The following is a 19123-nucleotide window of genomic DNA, read 5'->3' on the forward strand; positions in this document are numbered from 1 at the left end:
GTTCCCCACGTCCGGGACTGAGACTCGCTGTTCCCCACATCCGGGACCGAGACTCGCCGTTGCCCACATCCGGGACCGAGACTCGCTGTTGCCCACGTCGGGACCGAGACTCGCTGTTCCCCACGTCCGGGACCGAGACTCGCTGTTCCCGGTGTCCGAGACCGAGACACCCCGTCACCCATGTCCAGGACCGAGACTCGCTGTTCCTGATGTCCGGGACCGAGACTTGCTGTACCCGATGTCCGGCACCGAGACTCGCTGTTCCCCACGTCCGGGACCGAGACTCGCTGTTCCCCACGTCCGGGACCGAGACTCGCTGTTCCCCACGTCCGGGACCGAGACTCGCTGTTCCCCACGTCCGGGACCGAGACTCGCTGTTCCCCACGTCCGGGACCGAGACTCGCTGTTCCCCATGTCCGGGACCGAGACTCGCTGTTCCCCACGTCCGGGACCGAGACTCGCTGTTCCCCACGTCCGGGACCGAGACTCGCTGTTCCCCACGTCCAGGACCGAGACTCGCTGTTCCCCACGTCCAGGACTGAGACTCGCTGTTCCCCAAGTCCGGGACCGAGACTCGGTGTTCCCCACGTCCAGGACCGAGACTCGCTGTTCCCCACGTCCGAGACCGAGGCTCGCTGTTCCCCATGTTCGGGACCGAGCCTCGCTGTTCCTAGTGTCCCAGACTGAGACTCGCTGTTCCCCATGTCCGGGACCGAGACTTGCTGTTCCCCACGTCCGGGACCGAGACTCGCTGTTTCCCACGTCCGGGACCGAGACTTGCTGTTCCCCATGTCCGGGACCGAGACTCGCTGTTCCCCACGTCCGGGACCGAGACTTGCTGTTCCCCATGTCCGGGACCGAGACTCGCTGTTCCCCACGTCCGGGACCGAGACTTGCTGTTCCCCACGTCCGGGACCGAGACTCGCTGTTTCCCACGTCCGGGACCGAGACTTGCTGTTCCCCATGTCCGGGACCGAGACTTGCTGTTCCCCATGTCCGGGACCGAGACTCGCTGTTCCCCATGTCCGGGACCGAGGGTCGCTGTTCCCAGTGTCCCAGACTGAGACTCGCTGTTCCCCATGTCCGGGACCGAGACTCGCTGTTCCCCACGTCCGGGACCGAGACTCGCTGTTCCCCATGTCCGGGACCGAGACTCGCTGTTCCCCATGTCCGGGACCGAGACTCGCTGTTCCTAGTGTCCCAGACTGAGACTCGCTGTTCCCCATGTCCGGGACCGAGACTCGCTGTTCCCCACGTCCGGGACCGAGACTCGCTGTTCCCCATGTCCGGGACCGAGACTCGCTGTTCCCCACGTCCGGGACCGAGACTCGCTGTTCCCCACGTCCAGGACCGAGACTCGCTGTTCCCCACGTCCGGGACCGAGACTCGCTGTTCCCCACGTCCGGGACCGAGACTCGCTGTTCCCCACGTCCAGGACCGAGACTCGCTGTTCCCCACGTCCGGGACCGAGACTCGCTGTTCCCCACGTCCGGGACCGAGACTCGCTGTTCCCCACGTCCAGGACCGAGACTCGCTGTTCCCCACGTCCCGGACCGAGACTCGCTGTTTCCCACGTCCGGGACCGAGACTCGCTGTTCCCCACGTCCAGGACCGAGACTCGCTGTTCCCCACGTCCGGGACCGAGACTCGCTGTTCCCCACGTCCGGGACCGAGACTCGCTGTTCCCCACGTCCAGGACCGAGACTCGCTGTTCCCCACGTCCGGGACCGAGACTCGCTGTTCCCCATGTCCGGGACCGAGACTCGCTGTTCCCCACGTCCGGGACCGAGACTCGCTGTTCCCCACGTCCGGGACCGAGACTCGCTGTTCCCCACGTCCGGGACCGAGACTCGCTGTTCCCCGCGTCCGGGACCGAGACTCGCGGTTCCCGGCGTCCGGACCTGAGACTCGCTGTTCCTCATGTCCGGGAACGAGCCTCGCTGTTCCCCACGTCCGGGACTGAGACTTGCTGTTCCCCACATCCGGGACCGAGACTCGCCGTTGCCCACATCCGGGACCGAGACTCGCCGTTGCCCACATCCGGGACCGAGACTCGCTGTTGCCCACGTCGGGACCGAGACTCGCTGTTCCCCACGTCCGGGACCGAGCCTCGCTGTTCCCGGTGTCCGAGACCGAGACACCCCGTCACCCATGTCCAGGACCGAGACTCGCTGTTCCTGATGTCCGGGACCGAGACTCGCTGTACCCGATGTCCGGCACCGAGACTCGCTGTTCCCCACGTCCGGGACCGAGACTCGCTGTTCCCCACGTCCGGGACCGAGACTCGCTGTTCCCCACGTCCGGGACCGAGACTCGCTGTTCCCCACGTCCGGGACCGAGACTCGCTGTTCCCCACGTCCGGGACCGAGACTCGCTGTTCCCCACGTCCAGGACCGAGACTCGCTGTTCCCCATGTCCGGGACCGAGCCTCGCTGTTCCCAGTGTCCCGGACTGAGACTCGCTGTTCCCCAAGTCCGGGACCGAGACTCGCTGTTCCCCACGTCCAGGACCGAGACTCGCTGTTCCCCACGTCCGGGACCGAAACTCGCTGTTCCCCACGTCCAGGACCGAGACTCGCTGTTCCCCACGTCCGGGACCGAGACTCGCTGTTCCCCACGTCCGGGACCGAGACTCGCTGTTCCCCACGTCCGAGACCGAGGCTCGCTGTTCCCCATGTTCGGGACCGAGCCTCGCTGTTCCTAGTGTCCCAGACTGAGACTCGCTGTTCCCCATGTCCGGGACCGAGACTTGCTGTTCCCCACGTCCGGGACCGAGACTCGCTGTTTCCCACGTCCGGGACCGAGACTTGCTGTTCCCCATGTCCGGGACCGAGACTCGCTGTTCCCCACGTCCGGGACCGAGACTTGCTGTTCCCCATGTCCGGGACCGAGACTCGCTGTTCCCCATGTCCGGCACCGAGACTCGCTGTTCCCCATGTCCGGGACCGAGGGTCGCTGTTCCCAGTGTCCCGGACTGAGACTCGCTGTTCCCCATGTCCGGGACCGAGACTCGCTGTTCCCCACGTCCGGGACCGAGACTCGCTGTTCCCCATGTCCGGGACCGAGCCTCGCTGTTCCCCATGTCCGGGACCGAGACTCGCTGTTCCCCACGTCCAGGACCGAGACTCGCTGTTCCCCACGTCCGGGACCGAGGCTCGCTGTTCCCCATGTTCGGGACCGAGCCTCGCTGTTCCTAGTGTCCCAGACTGAGACTCGCTGTTCCCCATGTCCGGGACCGAGACTCGCTGTTCCCCACGTCCGGGACCGAGACTCTCTGTTCCCCATGTCCGGCACCGAGACTCGCTCTTCCCGGTGTCCGGACCTGAGACTCGCTGTTCCCCATGTCCGGGACCGAGACTCGCTGTTCCCCATGTCCGGGACCGAGACTCGCTGTTCCCCATGTCCGGGAACGAGACTCGCTGTTCCCCACGTCCGGGACCGAGACTCGCTGTTCCTAGTGTCCCAGACTGAGACTCGCTGTTCCCCATGTCCGGGACCGAGACTCGCTCTTCCCGGTGTCCGGACCTGAGACTCGCTGTTCCCCATGTCCGGCACCGAGACTCGCTGTTCCGCATGTCCGGGACCGAGACTCACTGTTCCCCATGTCCGGCACCGAGACTCGCTGTTCCGCATGTCCGGGACCGAGACTCGCTGTTCCGCATGTCCGGGACCGAGACTCACTGTTCCTGATGACCTGGACCGAGACTCGCTGTTCTCCATCTCCGGGACCGAGACTCGCTGTTCCCCACGACCGGGACCGAGACTCGCTGTTCCCCACGTCCGGGACCGAGACTCGCTGTTCCCCATGTCCGGGACCGGGACTCGCTGTTCCCCATGTCCGGGACCGAGACTCGCTGTTCCCAACGTCCGGGACCGAAACTCGCTGTTCCCCACGTCCGGGACCGAAACTCGCTGTTCCCCACGTCCGGGACCGAGACTCGCTGTTCCCCACGTCCGGGACCGAGACTCGCTGTTCCTGATGACCGGGACCGAGACTCGCTGTTCCCCACGTCCGGGACCGAGACTCGCTGTTCCCCACGTCCGGGACCGAGACTCGCTGTTCCCCATGTCCGGGACCGAGACTCGCTGTTCCCCATGTCCGGGACCGAGACTCGCTCTTCCCGGTGTCCGGACCTGAGACTCGCTGTTCCCCACGTCCGGCACCGAGACTCGCTGTTCCCCATGTCCGGGACCGAGACTCGCTGTTCCCCACATCCGGGACCGAGACTCGCTGTTCCCCACGTCCGGCACCGAGACTCGCTCTTCCCGGTGTCCGGGACCGAGACTCGCTGTTCCCCACGTCCGGGAACGAGACTTGCTGTTCCTAGTGTCCCAGACTGAGACTCGCTGTTCCCCATGTCCGGGAACGAGACTTGCTGTTCCTAGTGTCCCAGACTGAGACTCGCTGTTCCCCATGTCCGGCACCGAGACTCGCTGTTCCGCATGTCCGGGACCGAGACTCGCTGTTCCCCATGTCCGGGAACGAGACTCGCTGTTCTCCATCTCCGGGACCGAGACTCGCTGTTCCCCATGTCCGGGACCGAGACTCGCTGTTCCCCACGACCGGGACCGAGACTCGCTGTTCCCCATGTCCGGGACCGAGACTCACTGTTCCCCATGTCCGGCACCGAGACTCGCTGTTCCCCATGTCCGGGACCGAGACTCGCTGTTCCCCATGTCCGGGACCGAGACTCGCTGTTCCCAACGTCCGGGACCGAAACTCGCTGTTCCCCACGTCCGGGACCGAAACTCGCTGTTCCCCACGTCCGGGACCGAGACTCGCTGTTCCCCATCTCCGGGACGGAGACTCGCTGTTCCCCATCTCCGGGACCGAGACTCGCTGTTCCCCACGTCCGGCACCGAGACTCGCTGTTCCCCATCTCCGGGACCGAGACTCGCTGTTCCCCACGACCGGGACCGAGACTCGCTGTTCCCCATGTCCGGGACCGAGACTCGCTGTTCCCCATGTCCGGGACCGAGACTCGCTCTTCCCGGTGTCCGGACCTGAGACTCGCTGTTCCCCACGTCCGGCACCGAGACTCGCTGTTCCCCATGTCCGGGACCGAGACTCGCTGTTCCCCACATCCGGGACCGAGACTCGCTCTTCCCCATGTCCAGGACCGAGACTCGCTGTTCCCCACGTCCGGGACCGAGACTCGCTGTTCCCAGTGTCCCGGACCGACACTCGCTGTTCCCCACGTCCGGGACCGAGCCTCGCTGTTCCCAGTGTCCCGGACCGACACTCGCTGTTCCCCACGTCCGGGACCGAGACTCGCTGTTCCCAGTGTCCCGGACCGACACTCGCTGTTCCCCATGTCCGGGACCGAGACTCGGTGTTCCCAGTGTCCCGGACCGACACTCGCTGTTCCCCACGTCCGGGACCGAGCCTCGCTGTTCCCCATGTCCGGGACCGAGCCTCGCTGTTCCCCATGTCCGGGACCGAGACTCGGTGTTCCCAGTGTCCCGGACCGAGACTCGCTGTTCCCCACGTCCGGGACCGAGACTCGCTGTTCCCCGCGTCCGGGACCGAGACTCGCTGTTCCCCACGTCCGGGACCGAGACTCGCTGTTCCCCACGTCCGGGACCGAGACTCGCTGTTCCCCACATCCGGGACCGAGCCTCGCTGTTCCCCATGTCCGGGACCGAGACTCGCTGTTCCCCACGTCCGGGACCGAGACTCGCTGTTCCCCACATCCGGGACCGAGACTCGCTGTTCCCCACATCCGGGACCGAGCCTCGCTGTTCCCCACGTCCGGGACCGAGCCTCGCTGTTCCCCACGTCCGGGACCGAGACTCGCTGTTCCCCACGTCCGGGACCGAGACTCGCTGTTCCCCACGTCCGGGACCGAGACTCGCTGTTCCCCACGTCCGGGACCGAGACTCGCTGTTCCCCACATCCGGGACCGAGCCTCGCTGTTCCCCATGTCCGGGACCGAGACTCGCTGTTCCCCACGTCCGGGACCGAGACTCGCTGTTCCCCACATCCGGGACCGAGACTCGCTGTTCCCCACGTCCGGGACCGAGACTCGCTGTTCCCCACGTCCGGGACCGAGACTCGCTGTTCCCCACGTCCGGGACCGAGACTCGCTGTTCCCCACATCCGGGACCGAGCCTCGCTGTTCCCCATGTCCGGGACCGAGACTCGCTGTTCCCCACGTCCGGGACCGAGACTCGCTGTTCCCCACATCCGGGACCGAGACTCGCTGTTCCCCACATCCGGGACCGAGCCTCGCTGTTCCCCACGTCCGGGACCGAGCCTCGCTGTTCCCCACGTCCGGGACCGAGACTCGCTGTTCCCCACGTCCGGGACCGAGACTCGCTGTTCCCCACGTCCGGGACCGACACTCGCTGTTCCCCATGTCCGGGGCTCAGCGGTCCTGATGCCGCCTAGTTGAAGGGCAGTAATGAATGGGTCATAAATGCTATTCTGGCCGGTGACACCGATATCGCTTGAAAGAATATTGAAAAATAAACGGGACCACACAATTCACCTTCTGAGGGGGAAGAACAGCACAAATGAATAATTAGAAAGGTCTGATGGGGTAGATCTGCACAGCCACTGGGCACTCAATCACCATGTTCATGCAAAACACTGCAGGGTAGCGAGGGGGGGGTAGGTAAAAATGAAGTCTGTGTTTCAAAGGGGGAGGTTCCTGACATCTCCCCTTTCCATTTCACAGCACTGAGGACGGATTCCAATTGCCAGGTCAGCCAATTAGCATAGGAAAGGACTGGTGTGTCCTCACATTCCTTTGCCCCTCACCCCCTACTGTCCTGAAGAATCTGCCCCTCACCGGCTTCCCTTTATCACAGGAACTAACTTGCTCTGTAAACTCATAAAACAGAGGGAGCTGCTTGAAAGGAAATAAGAGGAAACTATCTCAACAGCTGAATGGTTTTTCCAGTGACCTGACAGCTCCCAGTTTACTTCAAAGACACTGTTGTCATTACTCAGGAATTGACAGTGCATACCGTTGGAGTTCCACAACGAGGTGTCTGCAACACCTCCCTCGAATACACCAACCCCTTTAATGCTGCAGTGCTCAAATTCGATCAACTGATAAGTCTCAACAACCGTGCTGTAATTGGTCACTTTATCTTGGTGCTGTGAGGTGACGGCAGGCACGCATTCTCCTTCTGTCTGCCACACTCCATTTTCTAGACCAAGACCAACCCCAAGTCCTGGCTGAAGTCACAAAGTTCGCACTCCACACTTGCCCTCTGATCCGCCCTGGCCGGCTGGTAAGGGGGGGGCTACCATCGAGTCACTCTGCAGCCAGCTGACAGGCAGGTTGGCTGCAGTGCGCACCAATAGAAGCAAACTATTTCTCATCTGCGTTAAAATCCCTCCAGGTCCTCATCCCTCCCTATCCCTGTGACCTTCTCCTGCCCTGGAACCCCCCTGAGATGCGATCTGGTATCTCTGTGCTCCTCTGGTTCTTGTCTCTTGAACATCGCCATTGAGGGCCACACCTACAGCTGCCTCAGCCAATGGGTCATAAATGCTATTCTGGCCGGTGACTAAAACTGTGCAACTCGTCGGCACAGACGCAATGGGCCGAAGGGCCTCTTTCCGTACTGTAAAACTGACTCATTTCCGACACCTCTCTCTCTCGTCTTAAAGGTGCTCTTAAAAACCTACCTCCCCTTCTGTCTTGTGCCTTTATCTGCCTTGCTGTCAATTTTCATTTGATACTTCTCTTGTGAAATTAGGGGTGCTATTATCTGCATACATTTACAGGAGGTGGGTGTCACAGGCTGGGCTAGTATTTATTGCCCATCCCTAATTGCCCCTGAGAAGGTGGGGTTGAGCTACCTTCTTGACCGCTGCAGTCCCTGAGATGTAGGTACACCCACTATGCTGTTACGGAGGGAGTTCCAGGATTCTGACCATGCGACAATGAAGGAATGGCGATATATTTCCAAGTCAGGATGGTGTGTGACTTGGACACGAATTGCAGGTGGTGGCGTTCCCATCCGTCTGCTGCCCTTATCCTTCTCGGTGGGAGAGGTTGCGGGTTTTGAAGTTGCTGTCAAAAGAGCCATGGTGAGTGGTGAAGTACATCTTGTAGATGGTGCACACTGCTGTTACTGTGCATTGGTGGTGGAGGGAGTGAATGTTGGTGGTTGGGGTGCCAATCAAGTGGGCTGCTTTGTCCTGGATGGTATCGAGCTTCTTGTGTTGTTGGAGCTGCACCCATCCAGGCAAGTGGAGAGTATTCCATCACACCCCTGACGTGTGCCCTGCAGATGGTGGACAGGCTTTGGGGATTCAGAAGGTGAGATACTCACCATAGGACTCCCAGCCTCTGACCTGCTCTTGAAGCCACAGTATTTATATGGCTAGTCCAGTTCAGTTTCTGGTCAATGATTGTGGGGGATTCAGTGATGGTAATGCCATTGAGTGTCATGGGGCGATGGTTAGATCTTCTCTTGTTGGTGATATCCATTGCCTGCCACTTGTGTGGACGAATGTAACTTGCCACTTATCAGACCAAGACTGGATATTGTCCTGGGCTTCCTGCATGTGGACACGGACTGCTTTTGTATCTGAGGAGTGGTGAATTTGTGCAGTCATCTGCAAACATTCCCACTTCTGACGGATGATAGAAGGCAGGCCGTTGATGAAGCAGCTGAAGATGGTTGGGCCTAGGACACTACCCTGAGGAACTCCTGCAGTGATGTTCAGGCATTGGGATGGCTGACCCGAACAACCACAGCCTTTGTGCCAGGTGTGGCTCCAACCAGTAGTGCGTTTTCCCTGATTCCCATTGACTCCAGTTTTGTTAGGGCTCCTTGATGCCACACTGAGTCAAATGGTGATGTGAAGGGCAGTCACTCTCACCACGCCTCTTTTCTCCATGTTATCCCAAGGCTGTAACGAGGTCAGGAGCTGAGCAGCCCTGGCAGATCCAAAACTGAAGACATGGATCAGATAATCTGTCTTTGTGGTGTTGACGGAGGGATAAATATTGGCCAGGTCACCGGGGGAGAACTCCTCTGATGACCTTCCAAATCACACCACCGGACCTTTTACTGGAGCGGGGGAAATGGGGCTTCAGTTTAACACCTCATCCAAACGTTGGCACCTCCGGCATGGCAGCACTCCCTCAGAACTGCGCTACGTCAGCTCAGGTTACTGGTGTGGGACTTGAACCCACAACCTTCTGACCCAGAGTTAAGGGACCTGCTGATAATTTAGGTTGCAGAGAGATTCCTTGGTTTCACTTTCCTCCGTTTGCAAACGGAGACCTGTAGAGGGCAAACATTGGAGACAACATTTCCATCTTTTTACACATCTAGCCATCCACTCTCCTGACAGCACAACCGCAGTGAAACTCGAGCCCGAGTCTCGGGAATACCACCTACATTTATCACAACAACTTTGGCCGGATGAATAGAAAAGCAGAATTAAAAAAAAAAAAATTTTTTTTAATGCTTTGAAACTTGTAAAATGTCCAGAGAGACACTGGTGTTAGTGACCGGGAAGGGTTCACAGGGGAGGGAAGGGAGGCGAAAGGCTCTTACCTCGCAGCACGGTTTTCAGGTTACCCTTGGCTTGCCGGTGAAGATCCTCTACGCATGTTGAGCGGCTCGCTGGGAGGAACACGTTCTCATGCTGATGCCATGATGCTTTATAGTGGACCGTCCATTTACTCTCTTCGTCCAGGTTCGAGACGGCTACAAAAGAAGAGGGAGCCATCTCAGTCTGACTGACTTAGCATCGCACGGAGCAAAAAGGGGGCCATTCAGCCCATCGCATTATCCAATTAATCTCATTTCACTTCTCATAGAATTTCGTAGAATTTGCAGTGCAGAAGGAGGCAATTCGGCCCATCGAGTCTGCACCGGCCCTTATAAAGAGCACCCTACTGAAGCCCACGTATCTACCCTATCCCCGTAACCCCCACTTAACAATTGTTTTTTGGACACTAAGGGCAATTTAGCGTGGCCAATCCACCTAACCTGCACATCTTTGGACTGTGGGAGGAAACAGGAGCACCCGGAGGAAACCCACGCAGACACGGGGAGAACGTGCAGACTCCGCACAGACAGTGACCCAGCCGGGAATCGAATCTGGGACCTGGGTCCTTGGAGCTGTGAAGCGACAGTGCTAAACCACTTTGCTGCGCATTCTCTTTCCCCATCGCCCTGTCAAATCCAACCCGGCCCCACCACCTTCCCGTTATAGCATCTAGAAATTTCTTTAAAATTCCACCGTCATGATCTCAAACATTCTTCCTGGAAGTCTTTTTATTTAAGTGGTTGATCAGTTCGAGACAATTTCAATGCCTGGTCACAGTACAGTATTAACAGAAAAGGCAAGTGGCGGGGCATTAGGAGCAAGCTAATTGCGATCACTTCCTTGTCAGGGTGTCTGACCTGAACCAGCCACATTCAAAGTGCATCAGACACACAACATACGGCAACCGAGTGTCAGGAAACGGCAGACATCACAGGCCTAATTTCAGACAGTCTTCCGGCTGTATCGGATGTCCCGCGCACACCTGAGAGGTGGTGATCTGCTTTGGGTGGAGTTCAGTCCATTCAGGGCAGCCACAATGCAGAACAAAAGCACATTTGTGAGCCCGAGGGGCAATATTGTTTTTTTTAAAAACTCATGAATGGGACAAAAACAACAGCTGGGGTGGGGGCGGCGAGCTGGGAAATTGCTGCATCCGTTCCCAGAAATTCCATGCTCGCAGGCAGGAAATTGGGACGGGGTGGGACGGACGGACGGATACACACACACACACACACACACACACACACACACACACACGAGGGTCTTCGTTTGAATGCCATTTCCTTCCTTCCCCCATGAGACCTTGGTCTTCGAATGGTTTGTAATGACAAGGACTCACTACCGACACTGTGGACCATAAACCATCACAGGGCAGCACGGTAGCACAAGTGGATAGCACTATGGCTTCACAGCGCCAGGGTCCCAGGTTCGATTCCCGGCTTGGGTCACCGTCTGTGTGGAGTCTGCACGTTCTCCCCGTGTGTGCGTGGGTTTCCTCCGGGTGCTCCGGTTTCCTCCCACAGTCCGAGACGTGCAGGTTAGGTGGATTGGCCACGATAAATTGCCATTAGTGACCAAAGACGTGAGGAGGGGTTATTGGGTTACGGGGCTTGGGTGGAAGTGAGGGCTTAAGTGGGTCGGTGCAGACTCGATGGGCCGAATGGCCTCCTTCTGCACTGTATGTTCTATGAACATGGTCACTGGATCAGTGCGACAGTTCCACAATCGTAGTTCAGGTTCTCATGCCAGGGCTAGCAAGAGTTGGCACCGGCGATGAGATCTCACACAAGCTGCCCTACAACCACATAAATCCACCTCCAGGGGATGAACGAGTATCGTCTCAGATATTTCTCAATACTATTTTCCCTCCTCCCTCTTTGTACAGAAGCCTCTGGCTATGTGCGTGTTGGCAAGGGGTGGGCAGGGATGCTCCGGGCACCCTCGCTGGCAATCCAGTTAGAATCATAGAATTCCTGCAGGAGGCGGCGATTTGGCCCATCGGATCCACACCGACCCTAGAAAGAGCTCCCCCCCCCCCCTCAGGCTCACCCCCTGCCCTATCCCGTAACCCCACCGAACCTGCACTATTTTGGGCACCATGGGACAATTTAGAACATACAGTGCAGAAGGAGGCCATTCGGCCCATCGAGTCTGCACCGACCCACTCAAGCCCTCACTTCCGAAATGAAATGAAATGAAAATCGCTTTTTGTCACAAGTAGGCTTCAAATGAAGTTACTGTGAAAAGCCCCTAGTCGCTACATTCCGGCGCCTGTTCGGGGAGGCTGTTACGGGAATCGAACCGTGCTGCTGGCCTGCCTTGGTCTGCTTTCAAAGCCAGCGATTTAGCCCTGTGCTAAACAGCCCCTTGACCCTTAATTGGAAAAACCCAATAACCCCTTCTGACCTTTTTGGACACTAAGGGCAATTTATCGTGGCCAATCCACCTAACCTGCACGTCTTTGGATTGTGGGAGGAAACCGGAGCATCCGGAGGAAACCCACGCAGACACGGGGAGAATGTGCAAACTCCGCACAGACTGTCACCCGAGGCCAGAATAGAACCCGGGTACCTGGCACTGTGAGGCAGTAGTGCTAACCCCCATGCCACCCATTGTTAACCAGTTCTATCATAAACACACCTGTGCCATAATTTGCACATTACACCGAGAATATGAGAGGCGTACACTGCATTGAAAGCATGCTGGCTGATGCTGGAACACAGACAATTGAATAAAATGTCACCCTTCTATGGCTGATAGGATTACCAATAATAGTTGGACATAGACATAAAAGCATCATTATGAGGTCTTCCTATCCCATCTCCAATACTTATATAACCAACAAAGAGTGTAGCAAAAACATTATTTTCCCCAATAAAGTTCCAAACACTGGTTCAACTGGAGTATCATGTCCAGTTCTGGGCTCCACACTTTAGGAAAGATGTTGAAGGCTCTGGAGAGGGTGCTGAAAACATTGCCAAGAATGGTTTCCAGGTACGAGGAACTTCAGTTATGTGGATAGAGTGGAGAAGCTTGGGCTGTTCTCCTTTGGGAAGGTTGAGAGGGCATGTGATGGAGGTGTTCAGAATCAGGAGGGGCCTGGACAGAGTAGATGAGGAGCAATCTGTTCCCATTGGTGGAAGGCCGGAGTACCAGAGCAGACCGGTTCAAGGTGATCGGCAGCAGAACCACCGGCGATATGGGGAAAAACATTTCTGTTCGCCAGTGGTTCGGATCTGAAACGCACTGCCTGAGGGGATGGAGCAGGCAGGGCCAATCATGGCTTTCAAATGGGAGCTGGATAACTATCTGAAGAAAAGGGATTGCAGGCATACAGGGAAATGGCGGGGAGTGGGGCTAGCTAAATTACTGTTGCAGACAATCGGCTGAATGGTCTCCTTCTGTACTCGAACCATTCTAATTTTATTTTTCATAGAATTCATTAAATTTACAGTGCAGGAGGCCATTCGGCCCATCGAGTCTGCACCGGCTCTTGGAAAGAGCACCCTATTTAAGCCCACACCTCCATCTCATCCCTGTAACCCCACCGAACCGAAGGGCAATTTAGCATGGCCAATCCACCTAACATTCACATCTTTGGATTATGGGAGGAAACTCCCGGAGCCCCCGGAGGAAACCCATGCAGACCCGGGGAGAACGTGCAGACGCCGCACAGACAGTGACCCAAGCCGGGAATCGAACCTGGGACCCTGGCGCTGTGAAGCAACTGTGCTAACCACTGTGCCGCCCGAGTGTCGCTCGCAACAGTGTCCAGGGTATTAATCTTTCGCTCTGGAGTCTCCGGGAGGCTTGCCAAGGCCCAGACATCGGTTGAGCAGATGTCCGAAAGCTTCTTGGCAATGCCAAGGCGAGAGGGTTGGGACATGGGACAACTGTAACATTGTCTGCAGTGACCATGTTGGAAGGATATGGGCCTGTTGTTCAAGCCTGTGTTAGAGCACCTGAACACACATCTCGCCTCCAGTTGACACAAGCCCAGCACTGCTGTGATAATGATTATTGCCCTCTCTTTTGTTCTGGTGTCCGCCCATTATTTGCGTCAGGTACTCTTTGCTGATACGTTGCTGCCCTGGCGACCATTTCACCCCACTCTCCTCGCAGAAGGGTCATCACACAAGAGCTCTGTAAACCCTCTCCCAGCTGAGCAAACCAATTCTGCACAGCGAACACCCAGCTGTCTTTATCCAGCCAGTTCCTGCAGCCTGTGAGAATTGATGTTGCTCACCCTGGCCTCCTTTCTCTCGGCAGCAGACTCGGGGAGCTCAGTGCTACCAGGGTCTATGGCTGGGCTCCGGAAACTGACCCAACAACACACACGTGGCAGCATTCTGGCTCCAAACCCAACGTCAGCTGCAGCTCACTATTGCTCGAGTCAAAAGGCCTGCGCTCGAGTCCCACTCCAGAGCCCGGAGTGTAGCGAACACAGACGGAATCTCCCAGTGCAGTACTGCGGGAGGGATGGGCTGTCAGAGATGATGGGCGGGATTCGCCGGTCGTCAAAATTGCGTTCGGCGATCGGCCGGAGAATCAAAGTTTACGACCAAATCGGGGGCGGCGCCGCTTTCGCGATTCTCCGCCCCCCTCCAAAGCAGCGTACTTTCAGAGGGTCAGTACAGAGTGGATGGGCCGGATGGCCTCCTTCTGCACTGTGGGAATTCTATAAAGATCAGGAAAACAGATTCCCTGATCATTATCCCATTGCGGTTTGTGGGATCTTGCTGTTCACAAACATGCTGCTGCGCTTCCTGTATTACAACAGTGACTACACTTCAACAAAGTACTTCATTGGCTGCAAAGCACTTTACGATGTTGTGAAAAGTGACGTATAAATCTTTTTCCTTCCGACTTCCTTCTTTCCAAATACAGTTCCTCCTCAGACCAACCGGTGACTGCACACGCTCAAAATAAATTTCAATGAATACATTTTTTTTAAAATGCTCTTTTTAGTTCCTTCTGCAGCCACACAGCCACCTAAACCAGCTTCCCGCAAGGCGTTATGTTAAAAACCACATATTAAACATCCTCTGCGTCAGATATAACATGATATCATCGTAAAACACGAACAGTCTCCCGCAACACTCGGAAGGACTCAGAGGAACATCGGGACAGGAGTGCGCCATTCGGCCCCTCTCGCCTGCTCTGCCATTCAGTGCGATCGTGGCTGATCTGTGGCCTAACTCCATACCCCTGCCTTTGGCCCGCACCCTTTCATATCTTTGCTTAAAAAAAAACTATCTACCTCGAGATTTAAAATTAACTGATCGAGCATCAATTGTTGATTGTGGGACAACTTGTATTAACGTACTACCTTTATCAGTGTAACATGCCCCCAGGTGCTTCACAGGAAGGTAAGGCGACACAAACTGACATTGGGCGAATTCAGGACATTGAGAGAGGTAACGGAATGTTTGATCATAGAGATAGGTTTTAAGGAGTGTATCAAAGATAGGTGCATGGTCACAGACGGATAGGAAGAAAGCATTTACAATTTGCTTAAATATTTCTTCGGGTGGGGGGGGGGGTAGAGTGGGGGGTGATGAGGGAAGTTATGCCATTTTATAAATAAGGAAGCATCATATAATATCATCCATGACTTAGTCGACAGCACGGAGGTCAGAAGGCTGTGGGTTCAAGTCCCACTCCAGGACCTGAGCACAAAAATTCAGGCGGATACTACGATACTTGCTACAGTACGGAGGGCGTACTGCATTGTCAGAGGTGCCATTTTTCTGAGGAGACATTTAAAAACCAAAGGCCTGTCTGCCTTTTCAGACGAATGTGAAAGATCCGGTGGCACTACTTGTAGCTCTGGGCTGGTCTCCCGCTGTTCTGCAACCATTCTATGATAGTCCGCAAGGTGGTACGTTCAGCTGCCAATTTACACCCTCCTCAAACACCACACTGGTGTTTCCTTCACGGGGATGTCGACGTCGCTGACAAGACCAGCATTTATTGCCCATCCCTAATTGCCCTTGAACCGAGTGACACGCTCGGCCATTTCAGGGCACAGTTAAGAGTCAACCACAGTGCTGTGGGTCTGGAGTCACATGTCGGCCAGGCCAGGCAAAGACAGCAGATTTCCTTCCCAAAATGGACACTAATAATAATATTATAACAACAATCTTTATTGTCAAAAGTAGGCTTACATTAACACTGCAATGAAGTTACTGTGAAAAGCACCTAGTCGCCACATTCCGGCGCCTGTTCGGGTACACAGGGAGAATTCAGAATGTCCAATTCACCTAACTGCACGTCTTTCGGGACTTGTGGGAGGAAACCGGAGCACCCGGAGGAAATCCATGCAGACACGGGGAGAACGTGCAGACTCCGCGCAGACAGTGACCTAAGCCGGGAATCAAACCCGGGTCCCTGGCGCTGTGAAGCAATAGTGCTAACCACTGTGCTACCGTGCCGCCCGAGAGAACCAGATGGGTTTCAACGACAATTGGTGATAGTTGTCACATCACCATTACCTAGACTGGCTTTCAATTCCAGATTTGTGAATTAAATTTAAATTCTACCAGCTGCCGTGGTGGGGTTATGAACTCGGGCCTCCAGAACATCAGCCCGGATTTCTGGATTACTACTCCAGGGACATGACCACCCCCCTACCGAACTGCTCTTTGGTCCCAGCTCGAGTGGAAACAAATTGTCCTTCGGAATCATACGCGAGAAGCAGTCTGTACACCCAGGGTACAGAGAGCAGGAAAACAATCCACAGCTCAGTTCTGAACTAGGCTGTGCTGCATTTCTGCAATACCCTCTGGGACTGATTGAGCCTTCGGGATTAGCTACGAGAGACTAGACTGCGCCCTCAACACCGCCAGAATGTGTCACAACAGCTGGGTTTGCATCACAGTTGAGGGTGGGGAGCATTGTTGAGAGTTTAGGAAAATAACTGCCAGAGATCCCATTCCTGCAGCAACATCATTGACATTCCCTCCAATGTGTTCACCGATATGTAGAAAGCACCCTCATTCTACAAAGCACTGGCAGCACATTGCTGCTGTATAAACCAGGGTGTGCATACTCTGCTGCCAGTAAATATTGCACTGTACAATGCCCCACACAAACCATGCTGACATAGCTCTAACAGTATTTACATTGTGGAATTTAATGCTGAGATCGAGGACTTGCAGTATTTAGTGTACAGAATTCTATAGTCATGAATAAGATAGTAAGGGCAGCATGGTGGCGCAGTGGGTTCGCCCTGCTGCCTCACGGCGCCGAGGTCCCAGGTTCGATCCCGGCTCTGGGTCACTGTCCGTGTGGAGTTTGCACATTCTCCCAGTGTTTGTGTGGGTTTCGTCCCATCAACGCAAAGATGTGCAGGGTAGGTGGATTGGCCACGCGAAATGAAATGAAAATCACATTGTCACAAGTAGGCTTCAAATGAAGTTACTGTGAAAAGCCCCTAGTCGCCACATTCCGGCGCCTGTTCGGGGGGGGGGGGGGGGGGGGGGGGCTGGTACGGGAATTGAACCGTGCTGCTGGCCTGCCTTGGTCTGCTTTCAAAGCCAGCGATTTAGCCCTGTGCTAAACAGCCCCTTGCCCCTTAATTGGAAAAAATGAATTGGGTGCTCTCAATTTATTTTAAAAAACGAATAAGATAGTCATGCGTGGACACAACGCAAAACAGTTAAACAAAGTTAAAGATACCACAAAGGTCCCTCACAGTAGCTTGCACCCCGGTGAAGTTATCAATCTCCTTGGTGAATGACAGCATTGCGCACACCCACTATTATATAAGCGGCACATGCAGAAAGATAAATAGTTTGAATTAAAAAGGTTTGTATTTTTAAAAATGTGGAATTGGGACACTGCGGAGGAACAAAATAATCTTCGATTGAACGGTGTCTCTGTCGCTGACTGCGAATGTGTTGCTGACAATCTCCATCCACCAAACTAGCTCAGTGCAAACTCTGAACTGACTCTGGTGTCCTGCAGTAGTTAAAGCTTTTTGATCCAGCTGAATAAAATCCAGCACAGCTCCAGGGGAAGCTGACAACTGTTTTTCGAGTTCACTGCTCGACAGGGCATTTCTTTACAGTCTGTTATCCAAACGTGTGCAGAGCGTTGTGCCGAGGAGTGCGCAACATATGTCAGCCTCTTTCTGCTCATTGCCAAGCTCTCCGAGGAGGATAAAGAGTTCTCTGAATGCGCTGCCTGAAAGGGGAATGAGAGAAGATTCAACCAGGGATTTAGCGGAAAAATCCAGGCTGATGCTCCAGAGCAGTACTGAGGGAGTGCTGCACTGTCTGTCTTTTGTTAAACCTAGGTCTTATTTGCCTGTCTCCCCGGTGTCCTGGCCAATATTCATCCCTCTATCACCATTACAAGATACTAGGGCAGCACGGTGGCGCAGTGGTTAGCATTGCTGCCTACGGCGCTGGGGACCTGGGTTCGAATCCCGGCCCTGGGTCACTGTCCGTGTGGTTTGCACATTCTCCCCGTGTCTGCGTGGGTTTCACCCACACAACCCAAAGATGTGCAGGATAGGCGGATTGGCCACACTAGAAAATGCAACTTAATTGGAAAAAAATAATTGGGTACTCTAAATTTATCCCCCCAAAAATTACAAGATACAGATTAATAAAAGCAAAATACTGAGGTTGCTGGAATCTGAAACAAACCCCCCCCCCCCCCCCCCCACCCCACAGAAAATGCTGGAAAAGCTCAGTCGGTTTGACAGCGTCTGTGCAGAGAGAAAAGAGAGTTAGTGTTTCGTGTTCGTACGGCTGCTGCAGAGCACTTCTGAAGAAAGATCACACAGACTCGAAACGCGAACTCTATTTTCTCCCTCCACAAAGAACGGATTATCCGGTTACTATCACATTGCTGTTTGTGGGAGCTTGCTGTGCAGACTTTCTGCTGAGCTTTCCATATTGCAACACTGACTTCAAAAAGTATTTAATTGGCAGCAAAGCACTTTGAGACATCGGGTGGCCATGAAAGGTGCGATATAAATGAAAGTCTTTTCTTTTATTCGGGAAAGAGAAGGACTGTTGGGTTAGCTCCTTCAACGGGCCAGCATTTACGTGATGGGCAGAACGACCTGCTTCAATGGTGTAACCCTGTGTATTTTGAAGCATATCGATCTCTGTGTGCAGAAACATGGAGAACATGTTTCAGAGGAACATGCAACACAGGAGGCCATTCAGCCCATCAAGTGGGTGTTGGTGCTTCCCCTCCACATGAACAAATAGTTCCAATGGCATTTCCTTTCCCTGTTCCCATATTCCTTCAACCTCCATTTCATTCCTCCACCTCTACTGTTGAAATAATTTGCCTCAACCTGTACCAATGAATATGAATTCCATAGCCTGACAAAGCTTGTGTGTTTGAGACACTTCCTGGACTCTATTCTCAAACATTTGCATTTTGGTTTGGATCTGTGCCCCCCCCCCCCAATTCTTAACCCCTCCACCCAAGTTGCTACTTCTACAGAAAGAGGAATGCAGCATGGTAGCACAAGTGGATAGCACTGTGGCTTCACAGCTCCAGGGTCCCAGGTTCAATTCCCCCGCTGGGTCACTGTCTGTGCGGAGTCTGCACGTTCTCCCCGGGTCTGCGTGGG

General features: G+C 55.3%; 1 protein-coding gene across 4 annotated transcripts in view; it reads right to left on the reverse strand.

Moving 5' to 3' along the window:
* Positions 1–19123, reverse strand: part of LOC140427820 (NHS-like protein 1) — a 135294-nt gene that overhangs the window by 47882 nt on the left and 68289 nt on the right. For all 4 annotated transcript variants that reach the window (XM_072513537.1, XM_072513518.1, XM_072513526.1 and 1 more), the window contains exon 2: positions 9528–9680. In XM_072513537.1, coding sequence (XP_072369638.1) covers positions 9528–9680 — 153 coding nt within the window. The remainder of the gene's footprint in view (positions 1–9527; positions 9681–19123) is intronic.

Source organism: Scyliorhinus torazame, chromosome 1 (assembly GCF_047496885.1).
Source record: "Scyliorhinus torazame isolate Kashiwa2021f chromosome 1, sScyTor2.1, whole genome shotgun sequence".
Lineage (NCBI taxonomy): Eukaryota > Metazoa > Chordata > Chondrichthyes > Carcharhiniformes > Scyliorhinidae > Scyliorhinus > Scyliorhinus torazame.